The sequence below is a fragment of the Bufo gargarizans genome, chromosome 11, assembly GCF_014858855.1.
Source record: "Bufo gargarizans isolate SCDJY-AF-19 chromosome 11, ASM1485885v1, whole genome shotgun sequence".
In the NCBI taxonomy this organism is placed as follows: domain Eukaryota; kingdom Metazoa; phylum Chordata; class Amphibia; order Anura; family Bufonidae; genus Bufo; species Bufo gargarizans.
In genome coordinates, this window is record NC_058090.1 from 7,452,843 (window position 1) to 7,478,981 (window position 26,139).

General features: G+C 42.3%; 1 protein-coding gene across 3 annotated transcripts; it reads right to left on the reverse strand.

Annotated features, from left to right (window-relative positions):
- LOC122921555 (ovarian cancer G-protein coupled receptor 1-like) lies at positions 1 to 25,901 on the reverse strand. Of its 3 annotated transcripts, none has more exons than XM_044271611.1 (2): positions 25,771 to 25,901; positions 1 to 2,139 (listed from the first exon to the last, which is right to left on the reverse strand). In XM_044271611.1, the coding sequence occupies exon 2, from the start codon at positions 2,093 to 2,095 to the stop codon at positions 965 to 967; it is 1,131 nt and encodes a 376-aa protein (XP_044127546.1). In that variant the 5' UTR covers positions 2,096 to 2,139; positions 25,771 to 25,901; the 3' UTR covers positions 1 to 964. The 3 variants fall into 3 exon arrangements, with proteins under 3 accessions (XP_044127546.1, XP_044127547.1, XP_044127545.1); XM_044271612.1 differs by lacking the exon at positions 25,771 to 25,901 and adding an exon at positions 25,659 to 25,696; XM_044271610.1 differs by lacking the exon at positions 25,771 to 25,901 and adding an exon at positions 4,783 to 4,937.
- Between the last annotated feature and the right edge of the window lie 238 nt (positions 25,902 to 26,139).

Consider the following 26,139-nt stretch of genomic DNA (forward strand, 5'->3'; position numbering starts at 1 on the left):
AGGTCAGTGATGTCATGTTCGTTGGTCACATGGCCTAGACGCAGCTCGGTCTCATTTACGTAAATGGGGCTGAGCTGCAATACCAGGCACATGCACTATACAATGGACGGCACTGCGAGGAGGCCGTGGCGCTCACTGGAGCAGCACTGCCTCCTCAAAGAGCTGATCGGCAGCGATCTTAGGTGTCAGACCCCCGACTATCTGATATTGCTGTGGATAGGTCATCAATATTAGAATCTTGGAAAACTCGGTTAAACTTAATAGATTTGTCTTGACTTTTTCCTCTTCCTGTAAACTTTGCCTACTTTTCTTTACACTTTTTTTTTTGCTTGTGCCATAATTTACAACTTTTTAACGCCAAAAAACAATCCAATAATAAATCACCCCTATATCTCAAGCAGCAGCAAGTGCAGTTAGCGGAGTTTCAGATTACGTTATTCTAACCATACCCAAGATATAAAGTTTTTATCACCAGGATTAGTAATAAATATGGGATCGCAGTCTAACTGCTAGGACCTCCAAAAGTCCTGAGATCCCTGCCTCCCCTCTCTGAATGGAGCAGTAGTATGCATGTTGGTCCACTATTAGCTTCTATGGGTCTGACAGAGCGCTCTCTGCGTCACTCCTATAGAAACGAATGGTGAGGAAGGCCGACAAGCGCAGTACTCCGGATCCAGAGAGGTGGCTCAGCGACCCTCTGCTCTCAGGATTGCAGTTTGGACTTGCGGTAGACCGGGATCCGCTCTTTATCTCTTATCTAAAATACTTTTTGTGGGATAGCCCTTTTAATTTATAAAAAATCTAGTGATAGTTGGTGTGACCCTTGATTAACCAGTGAATGAATCATCAAACCGTGTACTGCAGGGGAGGGGTTAATAGTTTACATATGCTTTTAGCATTTGGGAAAGGGCGTGATTACCGCCAAATTAACCGCCAAACGACATAGTTACTCCATTTTATTTCTCTATACCTGAGGGGCAGGGCCCTCCTCATTTCTGTTTTCAGCACTGGATGTTTTGTCTTTGCACAGGACAGACGTCTCCGTTTCTGCCGGGGATGGATTTGTTTCTGCCGGGGATGGATTTGTTTTGTCGGTCTTTGCTCTGGAGACGTCCGTATAGTTCATCTCATACGCGTCTTTTTGCCCAACCTTCCCACAGCTTATACAGCCAAGACAAGTGTCTTTGAACCTCAGAAAGTCCTTGTAGGTGCTCTCGCTGGCAAAGCAGTAGAGCGCAGGATCGGCAACGCAGTTGAAGCTGGTGAGCAGCAGGGAGAAGTGGTAGACATTGAATATTTTGGAAGCAAATGAACAGTTCTTCTCAAACAAGCTCCGAATAACCACGAGTATGTGATAGGGACCAAAGCAGATGAGAAAGATCAGGATGGTGCTGAGGACCAGCTGCTTGATCCGAAGCTTCCTTTTTGTCTGCGTCCCTTGGCTCTTTCGAATGACCCTGAAAATACGCCAGTAAGAAAATAACAAGAGAAAGATTGGAAAGAGGAAGCCGGCAAAGAAGCGGTAATAATTGATACTGTGCTCCCAGCTTTTTATGGGATAATGTTCAAAGCAGACAATATGGCTGTCGGGGTCCTTGGTGACCTCCCCATGCCCAAAGAAGAAATAACTAGTAATTATTTCCTTGAACCAGATGACCATACTAACCACAAGGGCAGCTTTCCTAGTCCGAAGCTTGTGGAATCGGAACGGGTGGACTAGGGCCAGGTATCGGTCAATGGAAATGCAACACAAGAACCCAATACTAATGTATATGTTTTCATACAGGAGGATGCCGCAGATCTTGCACATCAGCTCATTGTAGGTCCAGTTGTCATGTTGAAGGACATATTGAATCCAGAAGGGCAAGGAGAAGATATACAGGAGGTCCGCCACGGTTAGGTTGACCAAATATATCCCCAGCTCATTCTTGGCTTTGATTTGAAGATAGCCATAGTACAAAGACAAACTGTTTGCTGGGAGACCGATGACAAACACAGCAACGTACACCACCGGGAAGAGGGTCTGGTGTATGGTGTGGTTGATGGTGCAAAAGGTGACATTGATCTCCCGGTTGTCTCCAGTTCCATTCTCCATGTCAGTGCCCAGGTCACTGTCACATCATTAGACCTGGAGGATCTCTGTGAAGAACATGATGATATAATTTAGCATAAATTAATTACCGCAATACCCCCTTGTCAAAGTTATAAAAAAATCCCCCAAAGGCAGGAATTGTCATAAAATAATAAAAGTTCATACCTAAAAATGTCATACCTATCATCTTTTGGCTTCAGCTATTGATTTGTGCTTGTACCCCAGACACGACTACAGCCATTTTAATTTATACAGAATGAGAATGCTGATGCCGGTGATTGGCTGCAGTGGTCACGTGCAGATCATTGCTGCAGCCAAACAAGCAAAATTTGGGAGGATCGGGGTAGTCGCTCTAGAAGCAGCAGGGGTAAAATAGGTGAGTATATGTTATTTTATATATTTTTTTTTTCTTTTGTGTAACTCAGTTGACCTCTTTATTTAATTATTTTTCACGTAAATATAGTTGGCGCATAATTTGGGTACTATTAGACCAAAAAGTGACGACGCTTAAAGGGAACTAGTCAAACTTAACACATATGATCTGCAGGCAGCGTGTTTTAGAGCAGAAGAAGCTGAGCTATAGGTTTGTGTAAAAAGATTTAGTGTAACTTGTGCTGTATTGAAATTATTTGGATTCCTGCTTTTTTTTTCTGCTGCACACCCGTTTGACTTCTCAGCATAGAAACTTTGCGACATTTTGCATTTTTACACCACTCACTCTGGTTTTGCAAAGTAGAAAGGAAAATGGACGAGTTTAGCCTGTTGAGCTGATTTAAGCCACATTTATCAAGTCACAAAAATTGGACAAACTTTGTATGAAATTTGATGAACTGGCACAATTTTAGCGCTCATTGTTATATTTGAAAGAGGTTGTTGCATCTGAGACATGTATGACACATTGCTAGAATATGCCATAAATGTCAGATAGGTGCAATTATCACCTCTGAGACCCTCTTTTATCACCAGAACGGGGCCCCAATGTGAAAGGAGAGCACACCATGCATGCACGGCGTCTGCTTCATTCACTGCCACAAAGCAGCGAGCGGTGGGCATCTCATGCATGCATGTCTTGTTCTCCCTTGACTTTGTGGGTTTCGTCCTGGAGATAGGAGCAGGTCTCAGAGGTGGGTCCTAAACCTTACTGACATTTATGGCGTATCTAGACTAAGCCACACCTCTTTCAGCTATGTCCACCTCTTTCAGCTATGTCCACCTCTTTCAGCTATGTCAAACGGACTTATTAATCAAAAAGCAGCTACCCCTACAAATGAGTCAGAGTGCGAGTTGGTGCATCTCATTGGTCGAGACTAGGGATGAGCGAACGTGCATTTTTGGGGTTCGGGTGTTTGTGCAATTACGTTATCACGGACTGCACCACGTAAGCCTTTAAGAGACATTCCGTTTTGCATTCTGTCATAATAGAAGTCAATGGGCAGCATAACGGATCTGGGCGGTTTCCATTATGCAGGACAGGACTCAGTGCATTACGGAAACCGTCCGGATCCGGTATGCTGCCCATTGACTTCTATTATGACTAGGGATGAGCGAATCGACTTCGGATGAAACTTCATCCGAAGTCGATTCGCTCAACCTTAATTATGACGGAATGCAAAACAGAATGCCTCTTAAAGGATTCCGTGGTCCATTACGGAATTGCACAAATACCCAAACCTGAACTTGAAAAATGCAAGTTCACTCATCCCTAGCCAAGAGCAGTGATGGCCAGTTCACAGTGTTCGCCAGCAAACACATGCGGGCTGCCATCTTGACTCACAAGTCCGGCTATGCACAGATAAGCCCTTACCTGTGCCGGGAGCCGGTCTGAAACAAATGCCGTCACCGGGAGCAGGCAGTTCCGAGAACAGCCCGATGAAGGCCCCTGGCGGCTGTTCTCGGAACTGCCTGCTCCCGGTAACTGCATTTGATTTCAGACCGGCTCCCGGCACAGGTAAGGGCTTACCTGTGGATCTCCGGACTTGTGAGTCAAGATGGCAGCCCGCATGTGTTTGCTGGCGAACACTGCGAACTGGCCATCACTGGCCAAGAGTGCTTATGCTTTGTATAGAGTACATGCACATTTTGGTCCCCCAGTTCTCACTTCTGAGTCATTTGACTTGTAGAGAAAGCATTTGGCTTGCAGCCTTAGGGCTCATTCACACAAACGTTTTTTTCGTTCCGTATACAGGCCGTTTATTACGTTCTGTATACGGTCCTTATACGGAACCATTCATTTCTATGGGTCCACCAAAAAAAACAGAATGTACTCCTTGAGTATGTCCGCTACATTTTGAGTCTTGTCTTATTATTGTCCGCAAATCACGTTCCGTGGCTCCATTCATGTCAATGGGTCCGCAAAAAAAAACTGAACACATACGGAAATGCATCCGTATGTCTTCCGTATCCTTTCCGTTTTTGCGGAACCATCTATTGAAAATTTTATGCCCAACCTAATTTTTTCTATGTAATTACTGTATACTGTGTATGCCATAAGGGAGAAACGGAAACACAACGGAAACAAAAAACTGAACAATGGATCCGTGAAAAACGGTCCACAAAACACAGAAGAAGCCCTACGGTCGTGTGAACAAGCCCTTATACCTATTATGATAACCTGTATGCATATTGGTATCCACCTATTCTCTATTTTTGCAATAGCACAATATCTTGTAAACTGCGCCACCTTCACTCACCTGCCGTGTCTTCACCAGTATCTGTTACCCTGAGGATGGGGCAAGAAGCGGAATCTCATGCAGCGGTGCATATACCCAGCTACCTCTCTCATATAACACGCACACAGTTTCCGTCATCCGCCACCAAGTTCCTCTCTAGATGTTCACTTTGTGTCTTTACTTCGTATTTAGATTTGTTTTTCCTCCTAACAATTTGTTAAATGTTTCCTGCCCGTATTAACAGGGCTCTCCGCCCGCATTAACCACTCAGAGTAAAAAAATGACACACATCCTGTGAGCAAACAAAGGCTCGGGGCGCTTTATCGCTGGTCGGTGGGATATTCTCCCTCTAGGGTGTATAAAATAAACACCACAACAGGATGGGGTGTAAATAGCTTTGCCCAATGATCCTCATCTTACTCAATACTAGCTGATCCTGCCAAATATTCTTTGAAATAAAAAAAATAAAGCAGCTTTCCAAATATTCTTGTTTAAAAGGAAATGCGTAATCAGAAAATGATCTATTGTTTAAATCATGGGGGTCATTTATGATTTAGAAGCACGCCACTTTCTGGCGTACTTTTGTCGCAGATTTGGTCGCAAAGGGGATTTGCGGGTGAATCTACGACTTTTTCCCACTCGCGCCACTTTTCCATGGGGGCGTGACATGGGCAGGCCCATCGCATTTTTCATTTTCTACGCCTGTTTTTGGCTTAGAACGCCATGAGGGAATTCCCCACAAACACCGCGATTGGTTGAGCGGTGTAGCGAAGGATGGATACTATGTTGTGGTATTGGGTAACTGTGAATGATAGTGACACCCATCTATATGACGCTGCTCACTTGTCAATCTTGTCATAGAGGGTATTTACACTTCGTCTGTGGCGTCCTCCTTTACTTCTGCCTAAAACCCCTGAAGAAGCCAGTCTAGCTGGCGAAACATGTCGGGGGCAGCTTTAGGTTTTAGTGATCTGTCTGCCTGTGCCCTTAGGTCTGATATATACAGCATGTACGCATTAAGGAGAATTTATCAATAGGTAGTTTTAGCTCTAACGTCAGCCATGTAACTGGCCATTAGTGAATCGTTAGCAGCACCTATGTGATTAGCAGGAAGAGTGCACATCCTTGCTATGAGCAACTAAATACAAATTACATCAAGCATTGGACACAAGTAGCAGTTTATTTTTAATACCTTTTTGTTTTGCTCACAAGGAATTGAGATTTAACACACTTAAATAAAGTTATATTTTATCAATATGTAAATATCTCTCTGGGTCCAGTCGGGTACTAACCCTGTGCGGCTTAAATTGCTAATTATGTAAATATACCTATACCCAGATAGGGTCCTCCATTGTTGTTCTGTGTATATAATGACTTAGAAAATGACTTGAATCTATGCCAGCAAGGGAGCTGGCGTAGATTTAAGCATGTCACAGTTAGACCTCATGCACACGACCGTAGTTTGCTTCCGCGTCCGTTCTGCCGATTTTAGCCTTTCAGGTGCGGACCCGTTCATTCCTATGGAGCCGTTGAAAATGCAGATAGTGCACCGTTTGCCATCCGCGTCCGTGATCTGTGGTTCCAGTCCGTCAAAAAAATATAACCTGTCATATTATTTTTCCACAGAAAACGGTTCGCGGACCTATTCAAGTCAATGGGGCCGCTAAAAAACGCGGAGGCACAAGATTGTCGTCTGCGTCCATTTTATTCCTATCATTTGCATGGCAAACCTGTCTTAGACTTTTTTTTTACATTCCTTTATGTCCTCCAAAAATAAAGAAAGACACACGGAAACAAAAACGGATCACGGAACAACGGAACCCCATTTTGCGGAACGGAACACAACGGTCGTGTGCATGAGGCCTTATGTAGAGGCTGGCGCGGTTGATGTGCCTAAGTCTACATGACTTGGGCACATCAAGCACCAGCGCAGGGTTATTAAGACCAGCGTCTAAAATGTCGGTCTTAATAAATGACCCCACGTTTTTATGTTTAACATAATTTTCATGATGGAATTTTTAATTTCCCATGTCTATCTAGATTTAAACAGAAAACATAAAATCCTGCAGTTTTCCCACTGACCACTGAGCCTAATCATAGGCGCCACTTCTTGGTCTGCACAGATCACGTTACTTATGGCACATAAGACAGGATCCACCATTCACAATAGGTGATTGTCACATCTTATCTATTCTTTCCTGGTACAATGACCTCAGCACAGGTCACAGACCATGCCTAGAAGACTCCCCCATACAAGTCAGTGAGGTCCCCTCCTGACCATTGTGTCTATGGCCCACGGGGCTGTCGTAAAGCAGTTTTCTTAATGCTTTCTAAATGCTGTTAAAGGGGTTGTCCGGGTTCAGAGCTGAACCCGGACATACCCATAATTTCACCCAGGCAGCCCCCCTGATGTTGGCATCGGAGCATCTCCTGCTCCAATGCGCTCCCTTGCCCTGCGCTAGATCGCGCAGGGCACGGGCTCTTTTATTTGCAATAACACACTGCCGGGCAGAAGCTTCCGCCCGGCAGTGTGTTCGGTGACGTCACCGGCTCTGATGGGTGGGCTTTGGCGCTGCCCTAGCCGTTTTACAGGCTAGGGCAGTGCCAAAGCTTGCCCATCAGTGCCGGTGATGTCAACGGGCTTCCTGGCAGCCCCATGGAGAGCCCCGGTACGTCACCGGAACTCCGTAAAATGCCTTTGCCCTGCGCGATTTAGCAGATATTTTTTATTGTGGGGCCGTATTTCCAGCATACAGTGGAACGGAGGGTAAAAAACACTGATGAGCCTTTCCTTTTTGAGGCTAAATGCACATGATCAGGATTGCGTGCGGATGTATATTGTATTCTATGAGAAACATATGCTATGTAGATTTTTTGAGAACGGCACACTGACCTATTCATTTCTATGGGGCCATGCAGACATCCGTATTATCTGCGGATCCATGTGGCCTTTCTGCAAATGATAGAACATTTCCTATTCTAGACCGTTTTGCAGATGAGTATGGTCATTTCTAATGATGCGAGTGAACGCCTGGTAATAGAAAATTATGTCTTATAGCAGCAGCAGGAATCAAGACTATCCTCCACACGTGGATCAACCCCACACCTCCACCATTTGAGCTATTTCTTAAGAAAGTCTCCTTCTTAATGAAGATGGACAGGGTAGAGGCTTCTTTCAGGAAGGAGATCCATGTGAAGCAATTTTTTGCATGCTGGGAGAGCTTCATAGATATACTGCCCCTCCAGGTAGAAGATGCATCCAGGAATGTTTTCAACTCACTTCCTGGTATCAGACGCGTGTCTTACTAAACGATCCGCCAATCTAAGGGATATGATCCTACTTGACGGCTCAGTAGGGGTCCCTGCGCGCCATGTGCTTGCTTGGATTCTAACTCCACTAAGGCCCCTTTCACACGGGCGAGTATTCCGCGCGGATGCGATGCGTGAGTTGAACGCATTGCACCCGCACTGAATACCGACCCATTCATTTCTATGGGGCTGTTCACATGAGCAGTGATTTTCACGCATCACTTATGCGCTGCGTGAAAATCGCAGCATGCTCCTCTTTGTGCGTTGCGGTGCAATAATCCACACAACGCAGGTCCCATAGAAATGAATGGGGTTGCAAGCAAGTGCGGATGCGGTGCGATTTTCATGCACGGTTGCTAGGAGATGATCGGGATGGAGACCCGATCATTATTATTTTCCCTTATAACATGGTTATAAGGGAAAATAATAGCATTCTGAATAAAGATTGCATAGTATAATAGGGCTGGAGGGGTTAAAAAAAAAAAAATTTTACTCACCTTAGTCCACTTGTTTGCGTAGCCCGGCATCTCCTTCGCTGAACAGGACCTGTGATGATGTCACTCCGGTCATCACATGATCCATTACCATGGTGATGGATCATGTGATGACCGGAGTGACGTCACCACAGGTCCTGTTCATGTAATTAATGCTCACCCCAGGTCCTGTTCAGCAAAGGACACAGAAGGAGATGCCGGCTACGCGAACAAGTGGACTAAGGTGAGTTAAATAATTTTTTTTATTTTTTTTAACCCCTCCAGCTCTATTATACTATGCATTCTATATTCTATGCATTCTGTATTCAGAATGCTATTATTTTCCCTTATAACCATGTTATAAGGGAAAATAATACAATCTACACCAGGTACCAAACATGCGCGATTTTGTTTCACGTGAGTGCAAAACGCATGACAATGTTTTGCACTCGCGCAAAAAAATCGCGGGTGTTCCCGTAACGCACCCGCACATTTTCCCGCAACGCCCGTGTGAAAGGGGCCTAACTGTGCAGGAGAGGTGAACATATTGGGCTGCTGTTATGTTCTATTCAGCTTGCGGTTTGCAAGGAGTCAAGTTAATGTTTTTGTACTACTAATCCCCCATAACTCATCCTTTCCCCTTCCCCTCTCCTTTCCTTTCCCCCTCACCCCCCTTCTAAAAACCGACTGGTGTCGAAAGGTTGACGTAATAGCTCCTATATACTACTCTGATGCTGTAAAGTACTACTTATCATATCACACTGTATGTACAACTTTATGTCAGCCTGAAATAAAAACATTTGAAAATAATGATGGGAGTGAGAAAAATACAGAATGGACGCAGAAGCTATTTTTTTGCGGGTACATTGTTTTCACCCCTTAAGGACTCAGCCCTATTTCACCTTAAGGACTTGGCCATTTTTTGCAAATCTGACCAGAGTCACTTTAAGTGCTGATAACTTTAAAACGCTTTGACTTATCCAGGTCATTCTGAGACAGTTTTTTCGTCACATATTGTACTTCATGACACTGGTAAAATGAAGTAAAAAAAAAAACATTTTTATTTATAAAAAATTGCAAATTTCCAGGTTTCAATTTCTCAACTTTTATAATACATAGTAATGCCTCAAAAAATTGTTATTACTTTAGATTCCCCATATGTCTACTTCATGTTTGGATCATTTTGGGAATGATATTTTATTTTTTGGGGCTGTTACAAGGCTTAGAAATTTAGAAGCAAATCTTGAAATTTTTCTGAAATTTTCAAAAAACTAATATTTAGGGACCAGTTCATGTCTGAAGTCACTATGCGAGGCTTACATAATAGAAACCACCCAAAAATGACCCCATCTAAGAAACTATGTGTGCAAAAGACTATTAGGTCCCACAGGAGGTGGCCACGCTATTTAAATATATAACACCATTTATTTCAAGGGTCATGCGACCACAGCGTGGCTTGGATCACCTACTGACTTAATTTTATTCATAAAACTTATACTTTTATTGTTACTATTTAAAATTTAAATTTAAACACTCTAAATTATATTAAAAATCCTCAAGATGAGCGGTGAGAACTGATATACAGATTATGTGTACCTCTACTCCGTGTACACCACTAGGTAGGATAGCTCCTGATAATATTCTCAGGGCTTACCCGATTCCCTACAGCTCTTTCAGCAACTTTATATTTAGTTGCTCATGTATCTCTACTGTGGAGACTCACTGCGCCCATCTGATTCTAAAATCTACAGTATTCCTGCTTCCCTACATGTTTCGCCGAAACTTCGGCGTCCTCAGGGGATATGCAGGTTTTGGTTTAAACCTGCATATCCCCTGAGGACGCCGAAGTTTCGGCGAAACATGTAGGGAAGCAGGAATACTGTAGATTTTAGAATCAGATGGGCGCAGTGAGTCTCCACAGTAGAGATACATGAGCAACTAAATATAAAGTTGCTGAAAGAGCTGTAGGGAATTGGGTAAGCCCTGAGAATATTATCAGGAGCTATCCTACCTAGTGGTGTACACGGAGTAGAGGTACACATAATCTGTATATCAGTTCTCACCGCTCATCTTGAGGATTTTTAATATAATTTAGAGTGTTTAAATTTAAATTTTAAATAGTAACAATAAAAGTATAAGTTTTATGAATAAAATTAAGTCAGTAGGTGATCCAAGCCACGCTGTGGTCGCATGACCCTTGAAATAAATGATGATCATCTAAGAAACTACACCCCTCAAGGTATTGAAAACAGATTTTTACAAACATTGTTAACCCTTTAGGTGTTCCACAAGAGTTATTGGCAAATGGAGATGAAATTTCAGAATTTCAATTTTTTGGGCAAATTTTCCATTTTAATCCACTTTTCCCAGTAACAAAGCAAGGGTTAACAGCCAAACAAAACTCAATATTTATGGCCCCGATTTTATAGTTTACAGAAACACCCCATATGTGGTCGTAAACCGCTGTACAGGCACACAGCAGGGCGCAGAAGGAAAGGAATGCCATACGGTTTTTGGAAGGCAGATTTTGCTGGACTTTTTTTTTTACACCATGTCCCATTTGAAGCCCCCCTGATGCACCCCTAGAGTAGAAACTCCAAAAAAGTTACCCCATTTTAGAAACTACGGAATAGGGTGGCAGTTTTGTTGGTACTGGTTTAGGGTACATATGATTTTTGGTTGCTCTATATTACACTTTTTGTTAGGCAAGGTTACAAGAAATAGCTGTTTTGGCACCGTTTTAATTTTTTGTTATTTACAACATTCACCTGACAGGTTAGATCATGTGATATTTTTATAGACCAGGTTGTCACGGATGCGGCGATACCTAATATGTATACTTTTTTTATGTAAGTTTTACACAATGATTTCTTTTTTTTTAAACAAAAAAAATCATGTTTTAGTGTTTCCATAGTCTGAGAGCCATCATTTTTTCTGTTTTTGGGCGATTACCTTGGGTAGGGCATGATTTTTGCGGGATGAGATGACTGTTTTATTGGCACTATTTTGGGGTGTGTGTGACTTTTTAGTTTCAAAGTATTTTATTCACAATGAAAGAAATCGTGTACATCTTACAGCATACATAAAATGGCACAGAAATAATATGCTTCACGGAAAGCAGATCATATATACTGCGTAGATACCATTATATCCATACAGAAAATGATAGTGTACAGATAATGAATAAAACATAAAAGAAAATAAATAAAATAAAGTAACGCAACAATAACATGCGGAAATCACACCTGTGAGCCAAAGTAGACTAATTTAGTGCCTAAACATATTTAAAGACACACAATAACCCTCAGACAGGTAGTGTGTGTGACTTTTTGATCGCTTGCTATTACACTTTTTATGGTGTAAGGTGACAAAAAATAGCTTTTTTTACACCGTTTTTATTTTTTATTTTTTTACGGTATTCATCTGAAGGGTTGGTTAGATCATGTGATATTTTTATAGAGCAAGTTATTACGGATGCTGCGTTACCTAATATGTATACTTTTTTTATTTATGTACGTTTTACACAATGATTTCATTTTTGAAGCAAAAAAAAAATCATGTTTTAGTGTCTCCATATTCTGAGAGCCATAGATTTGCAGAATATTGCTCTTCCCCTTTACCTTCTAAATGATATACAGTGGTATATTCTGCAGACTATCACACCGCTGACCTCTTTAGAGAACTGCAGGACATCACCAAATACCTTCTGTTCCCTGACCAATACATCTAGTGATCATCGACCATTCATTTTGTAAGTCTTAGTTAGAAAGTATAATATACTGTATATATGGAGCCAAGCTATGTACAGACTTAGGGTACTTTCACACTAGCGTTTTTCTTTTCCGGCATAGAGTTCCGTCACAGGGGCTCTATACCGGAAAATAACTGATCAGTTTTATCCCCATGCATTCTGAATGGAGAGCAATCCGTTCAGGATGCATCAGGATGTCTTCAGTTCAGTCATTTTGACTGATCAGGCAATGCTACAGTTTTATTTCCGGCGAAAAAAAACTGAAGACTTGCCTGAATGCCGGATCCGTAATTTTTCCCCATAGGAATGTATTAGTGCCGGATCCCGCATTCAAAATACCGGAATGCCGTCCTTCCTGTCTGCGCATGCGAAGGACGGCAAAAATGTGAAAAAAGATACAGGACGGATCCGTCTGTCCACATGACAAGCGGAGAGACGGATCCGTTCTTGCAATGCATTTGTGAAACGGATCCGCATCCGGATGCGTCTCACAAATGCTTTCAGTCACATGCAGATCGGCGGATCCGGTGGGCAGTTCAGACGACGGAACTGCCTGCCGGATCACACTGCCTCAAGTGTGAAAGTAGCCTTAGCGTGCAGTAGATAATGCCACCCCTGCTCCATTCTGTTTCTGCAGCCTCTTGTCAGACAGAGCTGCCAGTGGGCACCTTGGACATCAGACCCCTTTGCTTTCCATTGAGGTCTTTAGCTCCTGAAGGGCTCTGATCCCTTGTTGTCAGTCTCTGCCTTCTTAGATGCGATATTATTCAGACATATGGCAGTCATGACTTCCATAAATATGAGGGTCATTCACAAGTTGTCTTCCTCCAGTGTTGTAGGTGAGGGGTGCACATAAAACAGATGGATAAATCGCTGGTACATTGCCTGAGCCTCCCTCATAGACCTGTGCACAGACGGTGACATCACACTGAGTCAGAGCGCTGTCTCCAGGCAATCAATTCTTGCTTGAATTTCTGGCAACAATAATTTTTTCCTACAAAAATATAATTTTTTCCAGGATGCAGAGTCATTCCGTCACAGAAACCAGACACATGAAAATGCACGTTACTACTCATTGCAAGGCCCTTCTTAGTAGCTGTATTCTTGGTGTGGGGGCGACCTGTGCAATATATTGCTCAATATGTTATTTTATTTTTTTGTATCCTGAAAGTAATCACTGAAGAATTTCAAGAATGCAGAAGTTTTCTGAGTGCATTATCTTAAAAAGGTGTATTTCACCCTCCGTTCTATTGTATGCTGGAAATACCGAAAAAAAGTGTTGCCATCAGCAAAATCAGAAGAGGTTGATTTGCACTCATTCTCCTATGTCTCTGTGCACAGTGGGTCTTGGGTTTCATATTTCCCATGGAACTTCAGCTAACTTCTGGAGCTGGTATTTATAAAAAAAAAACACTGAGAAAATGCAGTTGGAAAAACTGCCACAAAAATTGCAGAAAATTGCCAGCAAAATCCTATGTGTAAACCCACCTTAAAGGCAGTTATTTTTTATTATTGTATTGTACTCATTTTGAGCTAAGAATATTTTTTTTCAGTTGGTTTTCATTAAAAATGTTGAGCCCCTTTCTCTGTACAGCCTTGAGATTCTCTAGTAGCATGCTCTGTATTTTTACTGTTTCCCATGGCTCCTGATCTCTGACCTCCTTAACACACATTATAGCTCAATTCTTATCTTACTGATAAGAATGTGGCTTGAGGCTGTAATACATAGCCCGATGTGGCAGATGATTTTCGGGAGAGAAGCGTTCCTTCCCGGCAATCACCTGCTAGTTAGCAGAGGAGACCACTGCTATTCCATACAGAGATCTCCTCCACAGCAAGGGTGGAAAAGTGGTGTGGTTAACACTTGAGACAAATGGCGCAGATGAAGCTAGAAATCTACGACAGCTCTTTAAGCGCACAGACTGCCGGAGGATGCGCCTAATTTAGGACAAGGCAAGCACCTCGTCATAAATTAGGTGCATTCTCTGGCGGTGCAGGGGCTATCAAGACTGCTGGTCTTGATAAATCTCCCCACCCTTGTCAGCAAAGTGGATGAGATTTTACCAAATATCATCTACATCTACAGGAAAAAAAAATCCACTGCAGAAATGTACCAATAGTGCAGACTTTAAATTAGCAAAATGTAAATTTGTACTGCAGATTTCATAATTTGAAAGGCGTAGAGTAAAATTCTCACGGGAACATATGCAGCTTTTGCCATGGATTTAACACAGAATTACCCTAAAGGGGGGTTTCCCACAGTATCCATAGGATATGCCATCACTAGGATATGCCCTCATAATACATATAAGGACCGGTCCTTAATCACTGAACACATGTTGTCCCGGGAATCCGTGGCCGAAATCTCAGGATGACCCTCACATCTCTGCCGTGGATTAGTGTTTCTCAATGCTGCGGATCTGCACGCGGATTTAACCCCATGCACACAACATAGACTTCTAAGGCTACTTTGTTGTTTTCCGGCATTGAGATTTCCGTTTAGTCCTCATGCATTCTAAATTTAGTGACGGATCCGTTTTTGTTTTCCATTTTCATTTCACACAACCGCATCCAAACGTAACAGATGCATCCTGGTGTGTAAAAGCAAAACGGATCCGTTTAATTTCCGTTATTGAGATCCTCTGTCGTATCTCAATACCGGAATTAACAACACAAGTGTGAAAGTAGCCTTATTCGTGTACCGAAAAATCCTTGCCATATGTACTATGAGGCAGATTTCCATCGACAACAACAAGAGACGGATTTAGAGCAGATTCCACGTGGATTTAGTAATAGAATATACACTGAAATACATATGGGAAATCTGCCATGTGAACATACCTTAAAGGGGTTGTCTCGCTTCAGCAAGAGGCTTTTATCATGTAGAGAAAGTTAATACAAGGCACTTACTAATGTATTGTGATTGTCCATATTGCTTCCTTTGCTGGCTGGATTCATTGTTCCATCACATTGTACACTACTCATTTCCATGGTTACAACCACCCAGCCATCAGTGGTGGTCGTGCTTGAACACTATAGGAAAAAGCGCCAGCCTCTCAAGTGGCCCGGACCGTAGGAGCTTGCATAGGCTGGTGCTTTTTCCTATAGTGTGCAACCAAGACCACCACTGGTGGATTGCAGGGTGGTCGTAACCATGGAAACGAGCAGTATATAATGTGATGGAAAAATGAATCCAGCCAGCAAAGGAGGCAATATGGACATTCACAATACATTAGTAAGTGACTTGTATTAACTTCCTCTACATAATAAATGCCATTTGCTGAAGTGAGACGACCCCTTTAAGGATCCTTCATAGACTTTACCTGCTTTGCTGGGGTGAAGCTGAAAAGGGCTTTCATCCGGGTCCAAGTGGTCAGACCCCTATTGATCATAAAGTGATGGCATATCATATGGAGTGCCAGTTATTACTGATGGCATAGTCAGTAGAGGTAGACAAATAATTGGGTTATGCATGAGGCAGTGGCATACCTTCCATGGAGGCAAACCACTTGACGGCTATGGGGCCCGGGGGTGGGGGGTTCGACGCTGAACTCCTTCCTCTGTTCCCAACATGAAAACACTGCATTTTTATGCCACCTCCAGTAGGGGGAGCTCAGTGCAAAGAGATTTTACAGCTTCCATTGCAGTCTATGGTAACTGTATAAATTCATGCACTGAACTCTTTTGGCAGACAGTTTTATTGTACACCTGTATGATGGAAGCCGCAGACATAGAGCTGTATGGGGAAGATATATCACTGTATGTATGCCAGTTGTATGGGGTATGTACGTTGACAAATATGGTGCCATAGATAGGTGTATAGATGCTGTCAAAACTTCTAAAGCTCTCCAAGCACTAGAGATTCCAGAAAAGGGGCCGTCAGAGGGTTTAATACTGATGACCCGTCTTTAGGATAGGTGATCAGTATCTGATCGATGGGACTCCCAGCACCCTCACCGATCAGCTGTTTGAAGAGACCGGGACGCTATGTGAGCACCACAGCTTCTTCCTAGGCCAGTGATGTCACCTTCTTCGGTCACATAGCCTAGGTGCAGCTCAGTCCCCTTCAAGTGAATGGGCGCCAATACCAAGCACAGCCACTATCCAGTGGACGGTGCTGTGCTTACTAAGTTGCAAGTAGGCCGTAGCACTCACTGGAGCGCAAACAGCTGATCAGAAGGGGTGCCCGATGTCGGGCCTCCGCCAATCTCCTACCTATCACATACTGATGACCTATCCTATGTTTACGATAGGTCATCAGTATTAACCCCTTCAACCCCGGGCCTGTTTTCACCTTCCTGCCCAGGCCATTTTTTGCAAATCTGACATGTCACTTTATGTGTTAATAACTTTAAAACACTTTTACTTATACAGATTTATACTTGTACTGAGATTGTTTTCTTGTCACATATTGTACATCATGACCGTGGTAAAAATAAGTAAAAAAAAAAAACTAACATTTTTATTCATAAAAAAATGCCAAATTTACCCAAAATTTTTAAAAATTTGCAAATTTCCAAATTTCAATTTCTCTACTTTCATAATAGATAGTAATACCTTCAAAATAGTAATTACATTACATTCCCCATATGTCTACTTCATGTTTGGATCATTTTGAAAATTACACTTTATTTTTTGGGGAAGTCAGAAGGCTTAGAAGTATGGAAACGAATCTTGAAATTGTTCGGAAAATTTCCAAAACCCACTTTTTAAGGACTAGTTCAGGTCTGAAGTCACTTTCTGAGGCTTACATAATAGAAACCACCCAAAATTGACCCCATTTTAGAAACTACACCCCTCAAGGTATACAAAACTGATTTTACAAACTTTCTTAACCCTTTAGGTGTTCCACAAGAATTGATGGAAAATGGAGATGAAATTTCAGAATTTCACTTTTTTGGCAGATTTTACATTTTAATCTATTTTTTCCAGTAGCAAAGCAAAGGTTAACAGCCAAATTAAACTCAATATTTATAACCCTGATTCTGCGGTTTACAGAAACACCCCACATGTGATCGTAAACTGCTGTACAGGCACACGGCAGGGCGCAGAAGTAAAGGAACGCCATATGGTTTTTGGAAGGCAAATTTAGCTGAACTGGTTTTTAGATGCCATATCCCATTTGAAGCCCACCTGATGCACCCCTACAGAAGAAACTCAAAAAGTGACCACATTTTGGAAACTACGGGATAAGGTGCCAGTTTTATTGGTACTATTTTGATGTACATATGATTTTTTATTCCTCTATATTATGTTTTTTGTGAGGCAAGGTAACAAATAAAATTATGTTTTGGCCCTTTTTTTTTTTTTTACAGTGTTTAACCAAGGGATTAGGTCATGTGACTTTTTTATAGAGCAGATCGTTACGCACGTGGCAATACCTAATATGTCAACTTTTTCTTATTTATTTCAGTTTTACACAATAATAGCATTTTTGAAACCGAAATAATGATATTTTAGTGTCTCATAGTCTGAGAGCCATAGCTTTTTTATTTATTGACCGATTCTCTCAGGTAGGGTCTCATTTTTTGCGGGATCAAGGGACGGTCTCATTGGTACTATTTTGGGGGGCATACATTTTTTGATCACTTGCTGTTGCAATTTTTGTGATGTAATGTGACAAAAATAGCCTTTTTTTGACATTTTTTTTTTTTTTTACGGTGTTCATCTGAGTGGTTAGGTCATGTGATATTTTTATAGAGCTGTTTGTTACGGACGTGGCGATACCTAATATGTATACTTTTTATATTTTTTTCACTTTAGCACAATAATTGCAGTTTTGAAGCAAAAAATAATCATATTTTAGTGTCTCATAGTCTGAGAGCTATAGTTTTTTTGACCGATTCTCTTAGGTAGGGGCTAATTTTTTGCATTTACGGTTTTATTGATACATTCTGTTTTTTATTATAAAGTAAGGGGAATGGGCTTTTTTTTCTTTTTTACTTTATTAATTTTATTACTTTATTAATTTTTATTAAAAACACTTTATTTATTTTTTATTTTTTTACACTATACTTTATTTATGACATTCACTTTTGCGGGTCTGATCCCCTCTGCAATGCATTACAATACATCTGTATTGTAATGCATTGCCTGTTAGTGTATGACACTGAGTCATACACTAACAGGTTGCCTAGGAGACGGGCCTGAGGCTGGATCTCCTCAGCTCCCGTAGAAGGCAGTTCCCGATGCCGTGCAAGGCATTGGGCAGCCTCTGCACGGCATCGGGCTGCCTTGTGTCGCATCGGGTCCCCGCCACAGCAGCGCGGGGACTCGATGCTCTCCCTCACCCGACACAAACCTCTTCTATGCCGCGGTCAGCGCGGACCGCGGCATAGAAGGGGTTAATCCACCGGCATTGGCTTTTACAGCGATGCCGGCGGATACAGCAGGGGCCCGGCTACCACGGACTGCCAGGCCCCTGCAGTGATCGCGCGTGCACCGCTAAGGTGCCCGCGCGATCACGATGACGTACTATTAAGTCAAATTGCGGGAACTCAGTGGTTCCCATGACGTAACACTACGTCAAAGGTCGGGAAGGGGTTAAAGGCTATGTACACTTTCAGAGTCATTTTTTGTTTATGATTGCATTTTACTCATTTATGGCTAAAAATAATATTTTCAATTGGCCTTTATTAAAGATATTGAGCCCTTCTGTCACAAACGGTTAACTGTTTTTCTAGTTGTGTGACTGCTTTGTGCCGTCATCTAATAAACCATCTCTAAACTACTAAGAGGGCATAAACACTTATTTAAGCCACATTCTTGTCGGTAACATAAGAACTGAGCTATAATGAGTGTTTATAATGTCAGAGAGCAGAGGTAAGGAGTCTGTCTGCTCCTGGTCTGACGGAAAAGAGAGAAAATCCACAGGCTGCTACTCGAGCATCTCAGCTCTGTACAGAAAAAAAGGGCTCTATATTTGTAATAAAGACCAATTGAAAAAATTATTTTTAGCTCAAAATAAGTACAATGCAATAATAAATAAATTAAAAAATTCACCCAGAGATGTACATAGCCTTAAAATACTTGGACAATCCCTTTAAGTGAGTGTGAAAATGCAGACTAAAGGCAGATGAATAGGTTTTTTCTGCATAATAAGATTTTTGTATGCTCAAAATATAGGTGCAAATGTCCATGTAAGGAAGAGGAGTGTCTGACCTGCGCAGCACGTTACTTCACATATATTATATCATGGTAATTAGCACTATTTCTGCTGACTTGGTAATTTGGGCATTTTACGGCTCTGTTGATAAATCTCCGCCATGTTCTAGGACAGTGGTCAGCAACCTGCGGCTCTAGAGCCACATGCGGCTCTTTAGCCCCCTGATATTGGCTCTTCCAGGTGCGGGCTCACATGTACAGTGCGATAGCATTTTCGTTGCCCGTAGCAAAATTAGGTAGGAGGGTGAAGACCAGGAAGCGGTGAAGGCTCTGTACTCACCGCTTCCTGGTCCTCGGTTGTAGGCTGTGCAGGGCTGCGCACAGTGTGAGGCGCTCTGTGACGTCACTCTGTGCACGCCAGTTCACAGCACAGCCGACAGCAGGAGGAACACAGAGCGCGGGTGGTGAGGAGCAGCGGCATCCAGGAGCCGGAGAGGTAAGTGCTTTTTTATTTTATGAAACTTGGGGCTGATCTGAGGCAATGAGGTGATGAGAATCATAATGGGGGATATGAGAGGCATCATGGATGATGAGAGGCATCATGGATGATAATGGTGATGATGAGAGGCATCATGGTTGATAATGGGGATGATGAGAGGCATGGGGCTCTTATCTGAGGTCTGATTGAGGGGGTCATTTACTTTGGGGTCTGAGCTGACATCTGATCTCAGGGAGGTCTTATTAACATTGAGGTTCTGCTTAAGTGCTTGAGGCATAAGGTCACTGACTTTTTGAATGTTCGTATTGCGCTTCAAACAATACCTTCATGGGAATAGGGGTTCTAAGTTAGTCTCCAACCTTATTAAGAACCAAAGAAATAAATCCTTTATTCAAGCCATCAAATCAGCCTCAGGCCCCCGACTTATTAATACTCCAGCGATAGCTCAGGAGTTTTGCTCCTTTTATTCAAATCTGTATAACCTCCCAATACCCCTCACCAGCCAGCAAATCGAGACACGCACGTCGGAGTTCCTTAGCTCTATTAACATCCCAAGAATTTCTGAGGTCGATATACATCAGCTGCTTCAACCGTTTACAACGGAAGAGGTAGAAAAGGTTCTAATGTCTATCCCTTCAGGCAGGAGTCCCGGACCTGACGGTTTTCCAAGCTCATATTACAAAAAGTATAAAGATATTTTAGTCCCACATTTTGTCACGGCATGCAATCTCCTCCTTACAGGTGGCTCTCTGACCCCACAAGCCTAGGAAGCGCACATAACGATTATCCATAAAGAAGGGAAGGATAAGGAAGCATGTGGAAGTTACAGGCCGATTTCACTGCTGAACACCGATTTGAAGTGGTGGGCTAAACTGCTTAACAGCAGGATGTCAGGGTTGCTCCCTGGGCTTGTGGGTGAAGAACAGGTAGGTTTCGTTGCAGGTAGAGAGGGTAGGCATAATATCAGTAGAGTCATACATGCGATCACCCACGCCATCAAATCTAAGTCCCCTCTTGTACTCCTGGGCACAGATGCGGAGAAGGCGTTCGATAGGGTTAGCTGGGCCTATATGGAGAAAGTACTACAAGCCTTTGGCTTCCCTGAAGGCCTCATCAGAGCTATCTATACTCTGCACCATCTGCGAGAGTACTAGTCAACGGCACCCTATCGAACGCCTTCCAAATTAGAAACGGTACTCGTCAAGGATGCCCATTATCCCCCACCTTGTTTGTACTCACCCTAGAGACGCTTCTTCTTAAGTTCCGCCAATCCCCCACGATCAAAGGAGTGAAACTAGGCAGATTTACTGCTCCTGATGATTTACTGCTCCTGTTGTCAAATCCTGAAGAGGCTTTGCTGGAGGTTATGCAGATTTTCGAAACTTTTGGGGTTATCTCAAATTTTAAGATAAATTTCGATAAGTCGGAGGCCCTTGGCGTTTCCCTCCCAGCTGTCCTGCGTACTAAGGTCAAAGCCCTCACACCATTCAAGTGGCCTACACAAGCAATAAAATATTTGGGGGTGACGATCCCGATGGACCCCAAGTTGTTGTTTAGTCTTAATTTCCCCCCGCTACTCTCCAAAGTCACCTCTATTCTCTCTAAGAGCAGCTCTCCTTTCCTAACCTGGCTAGGCAGGAAAAATGTCCTCACCACCTACATCCTGCCGCTGATAATGTACACCTTGAGAGCCCTACCCATATCGGTACCTGTTAGTTTCATTAATAAACTACAATCCATCATGAGCAGTTATTTGTGGGATAAGAAGCGCACTAGAATGTCCTTTCGCCTTCTTTCCCGAAGAAAGAAACATGGGGGTATCTCCCTCCCTGACCTATCAACCTATATACAGGCTATTAGTTTGGAAAGGTGGCTTAAACTGGCCAGACAAGAGACATTCTGTATGCATGTAGATTTAGAATTGGCCCTGTTGGGTAAGGAATTGTTCCATAGGTTATGGACACCTGAGAGGACAGGAGAAGGGACCAAAGTAGATAGCGTACTCACCAGAGGAATGCTGCATATTTGCCATAAGTCTTTGGTCTTAACATCTGCTCAGGACAAGATTTCTCCCTTAGCTCCTATCTCAGTTATCCCCACACTACTGTTCCCACAAATTAAATCTCCATCAGACATTTGGCTATCAATGTCACATCACAGATTAGGAGATTTGAAAGGGTTACAGATCACTTCCGACTTCTATACTGCCCTCTCGGGTGTACCTGCCCTTGGTAAAGATTTCATTCAAAGAAATGACTTTGAGAATGCTTGTAGGCAGTTTATGATTTCCAAATTTACCCCTCTCCCTGATCCATCATGGTTGGAGAATTATGTTCTGCTGCCAAATTTACCTCATAAATGCACCACCCTCATTTATAGGCAGATTCTAAGTGAGAGCTATTCTAGCGTACCGCCCTGGGTTGCTGAGTGGGGAAAAGAACTCCACCTTGAATTTAGTGACACTGACAGTAAATGGATTCAGAAATCTTCGCACGGCTTTTCCAAGTGCATAAAAATTCAAGAAAACTCTGTTAAGACAGCGTTGCGTTGGTACAGAACCCCCGAGTTCCTTTTTTTTCAAATTTCAAAAGAGATTTCAAACATTGAGGTTCTGATTAGTGGTCTGACCTGAGGTGTAATGAAAAATATTTTTTTCCATATTGTCCTCCTCTAAAACCTATGTGCGTCTTATAGGGTAAAACGTTGTGGAGTGAAAGAAGATGTAGTGTCGAGGATTGAGAAAGGTATGTTCAGATGGTTAGGAATACCCTTATGAAGTAAATAACAATGTACCTTCCTATATATTTGAAGTTTAAAAAATGTGGCTCTCAAAAAAATAAAAATTGCTGTTTTGTCGATATTTGGCTCATTTTACTAATAAGGTTGCCCACCACTGTTCTAGGAGATTTACGTTTCTCTCCTAGGTGTATAGGAGAATGTAGTTGTAAATATTGACTATTTTTTGGGTTCCGTGTCTCAGTTCGTAAAGATGTTCAGTGCAATGTCTTAATTATCACGGGTGTACGATGAAATTCACAAAATCCTTTCTGCAAGTGTTAACTAATCCACTGGCCGCCCCTGAGTTGCCTGCAAATGAGTGATTGCATTGGCGGTGTAATGTATGCACAGTCAATATGCAGAAGCACTTAGCAAACCACTCATGTCCTCAGAAGGTAAAGATGGGGTTTTCAGGATCACTTAACCCCCAAATGATCAGGAGGAGAGAGAATGCCGGAACCACAGAAAGGTATCACGATAGAGGGAGAGGGGATACCAACCTGGGCAAGCCGCGGGCAGCACTAAAGCTAGAGAAGGGGATTTACGGGTTGCCGTCTAGATACAGGATGGAGTGGATACGGTGTGACATACACAGATGTAGCAGACCTGAGTTTATCATTTGGTAAAGAGTAATATCAAACATTGCAGTTCTGCTAATGGTGGCATTATGATGTGTTACATAGGACTGCGGGTTACATCTTCTACATTATCTATAGTTATCATGCATTGTCTGTAGGTCTGCAGGTAAAATCTACTACGTAATCTGCACTCGATAAGTTATCACTGTGTTATTTGTGGCTTCACTTAGGACTGCTGGTAATATCTGTTATATTAGCTGTACTCTGAGAGTTACTAGTGTTATCTGTGGTGTTACATAGGACTGCAGGTAACATCTACTACATTATCTGTACTCCGTTATCACTGTTATCTGTGGTTTTGCAATAGAACTGCTGGTAATATCTACTATATTATCTGTACTCAGAGAGTTGTCACTGTGTTATCTGTGCTGTTACATAGGACTGCAGGTGACATCTACTACATTATCTTTACTCAGAGATGTCACTGTGTTATAAGGGTACATAGGGATGTTGGTGACATCTACATTATCTGTACTGAGAGAGTTATCACTGTTATCTATGTTGTTACATAGGACTGAAGGTAACATGTACTACATTATCTGTACTCAGAGTTATCACTGTTATCTGTGATGTTACATAGGACTGCAGGTCACATGTACCACATTATCTGTACTTAGAGTTAGCACTGTGTTAACTGTAGCGTTACATAGGACTGCAGGTAACATCCACTACATTATGTGTACTCAGAGAGTTATCATTTTTACCTATGTTGTTACATAGGACTTCAGGTAACAATGTGTTATCTATAGTGTTGCATAGGACTGCAGGTAACATCTACTACATTATCTGTATTCAGAGTTATTACTGTGTTATCTGTGGTGTTACATAGGACTGCAGGTAACATCTACTACATTATGTGTACTCAGAGAGTCAGGCCTCATGCACACGACTATGCTTTGTGGTATGCAAATCGTGGATCTGCAAAACACGGATACCGGTCAAGTGCATGCCGCCATTTAAAAAAAAACAGCTGTAGAGATGTCCTATGCTTTGTCTACGGACAAGAATAGGACATGTTCTATCTTTTTTGTGAGGCGGCAAAACGGACATACGGATGTGGACATCACATGGAAATGAATGGGTCCGCTTCCGATCCTCAAATAGCGTGGATCAGATCAGAACTGAAAATATGGTTGTGTGCATGAGACCTCATCACTGTGTTATCTTTGGTGTTACATAGGACTGCAAATAACATCTACATTATCTGTAATCAAAACACACAGATAATGTAGTAGATGTCACCTGCAGTCCTATGTAACACCACAGATAACACAGTGATGACGTCCATAGTGTTGGAGTGTGAGGTTTTGATCTACATGCTGTAACTTTGCTGCCACGAATAAAGAGACAAGCGACACAACAATTACTTTGCAGCGCTGGAACTTCATTTATCATTGTTTTGCTACCAAAGAACATGGTGATAACTCTCTGAGTACAGATAATGTAGAAGATGTCACCTGCAGTCCTATGTAACACAACAGATAACACAGTGATAACTCTCTGAGTACAGATAATGTAGAAGATGTCACCTGCAGTCCTATGTAACACAACAGATAACACAGTGATAACTCTGAATACAGATAATGTAGTAGATGTTACCTGCAGTCCTATGTAATACAACAGATAACACAGTGATAACTCTGAATACAGATAATGTAGTAGATGTTACCTGCAGTCCTATGTAACACAACAGATAACAGTGATTACTCTCTGAGTACAGATAATGTAGTAGATGTTACCTGCAGTCCTATGTAATACAACAGATAACACAGTGATAACTCTGAATACAGATAATGTAGTACATTTTACCTGCAGTCCTATGTAACACCATGAAATAACAAACCGTGATAACTCTGAGAACACATAATGTAGAAGATGTCACCTGCAGTCCTATGTAACACCACAGATAACACAGTGATAACTCTCTGAATACATAAAATACAGTAAATGTTACCCGCAGTCCTATGTAACACCACATGCAACATTGATAAGTAAATGCAGATAATGTTGTAGATGTTACCTGCAGTCCTATGTAACATCACAGATTACACGGTGATAACTTTGAGTACAGATAACGTAGTAGATGTCACTTGCAGTCCTATGTAAAACAACAGACAACACAGTGATATCTGTATGAGTACAGATAATATAGTAAATGTTACCTGCAGTCCTATGTAACACCACAGATAACAGTGACAACTCTCTGAGTACAGATAATGTAGTAGATGTTACCTGCAGTCCTATGTAACACACAGTGACATGTCTTCATCTCTCACCCTATGCTACCATTCCCTTTCCATATGAAGTTTCACATTTTATCTACACACAGCGGATCATTCTGTTACCTTCCTTGCATTCTCTGTGTCTGCTGAGACGTGCCCCCTATAGATGCCCCTGTGCCCCCCAGAATGAAGCCCAGTTGGTGGATGATGGTGGTTGTAGTAAATGTGCTCTCACCTCTGGATGATCACCAGGGTCTCTCCTCTCTGTGCAGGGTACCTCCCTGTACCTTTCACCATCATTATCTGCTATCATCCCACATCTGTTTAGCCCATGCACGGTCTCTCCCATGTCCCTCCCTGTCCGCCTCTGCTCGCTCCAGACCCCTCCCCAGGTGTAACGCCTGTCAGAGACAGAAGCTCATCACTTTCCAATTGATCCGTCTACTAATCTTCATGTAGGAAAGCTGGTTATTGCCAAGAGAAGGCAAACCCTGTGCTCAGCATTTCAGTTGCAGATATTTTATTTACTTGCTGATTTTTATACATAATTTTATGTTTGTTTTTATATATTTTTGCATGCAGAGTTTTGACTGTATCGGCGAGC

Coding starts and splice junctions, on each gene's coding strand:
- LOC122921555 (XM_044271611.1), bottom strand. CDS start 2,095: ATGGAGAATGGAACTGGAGACAACCGGGAGATCAATGTCACCTTTTGC.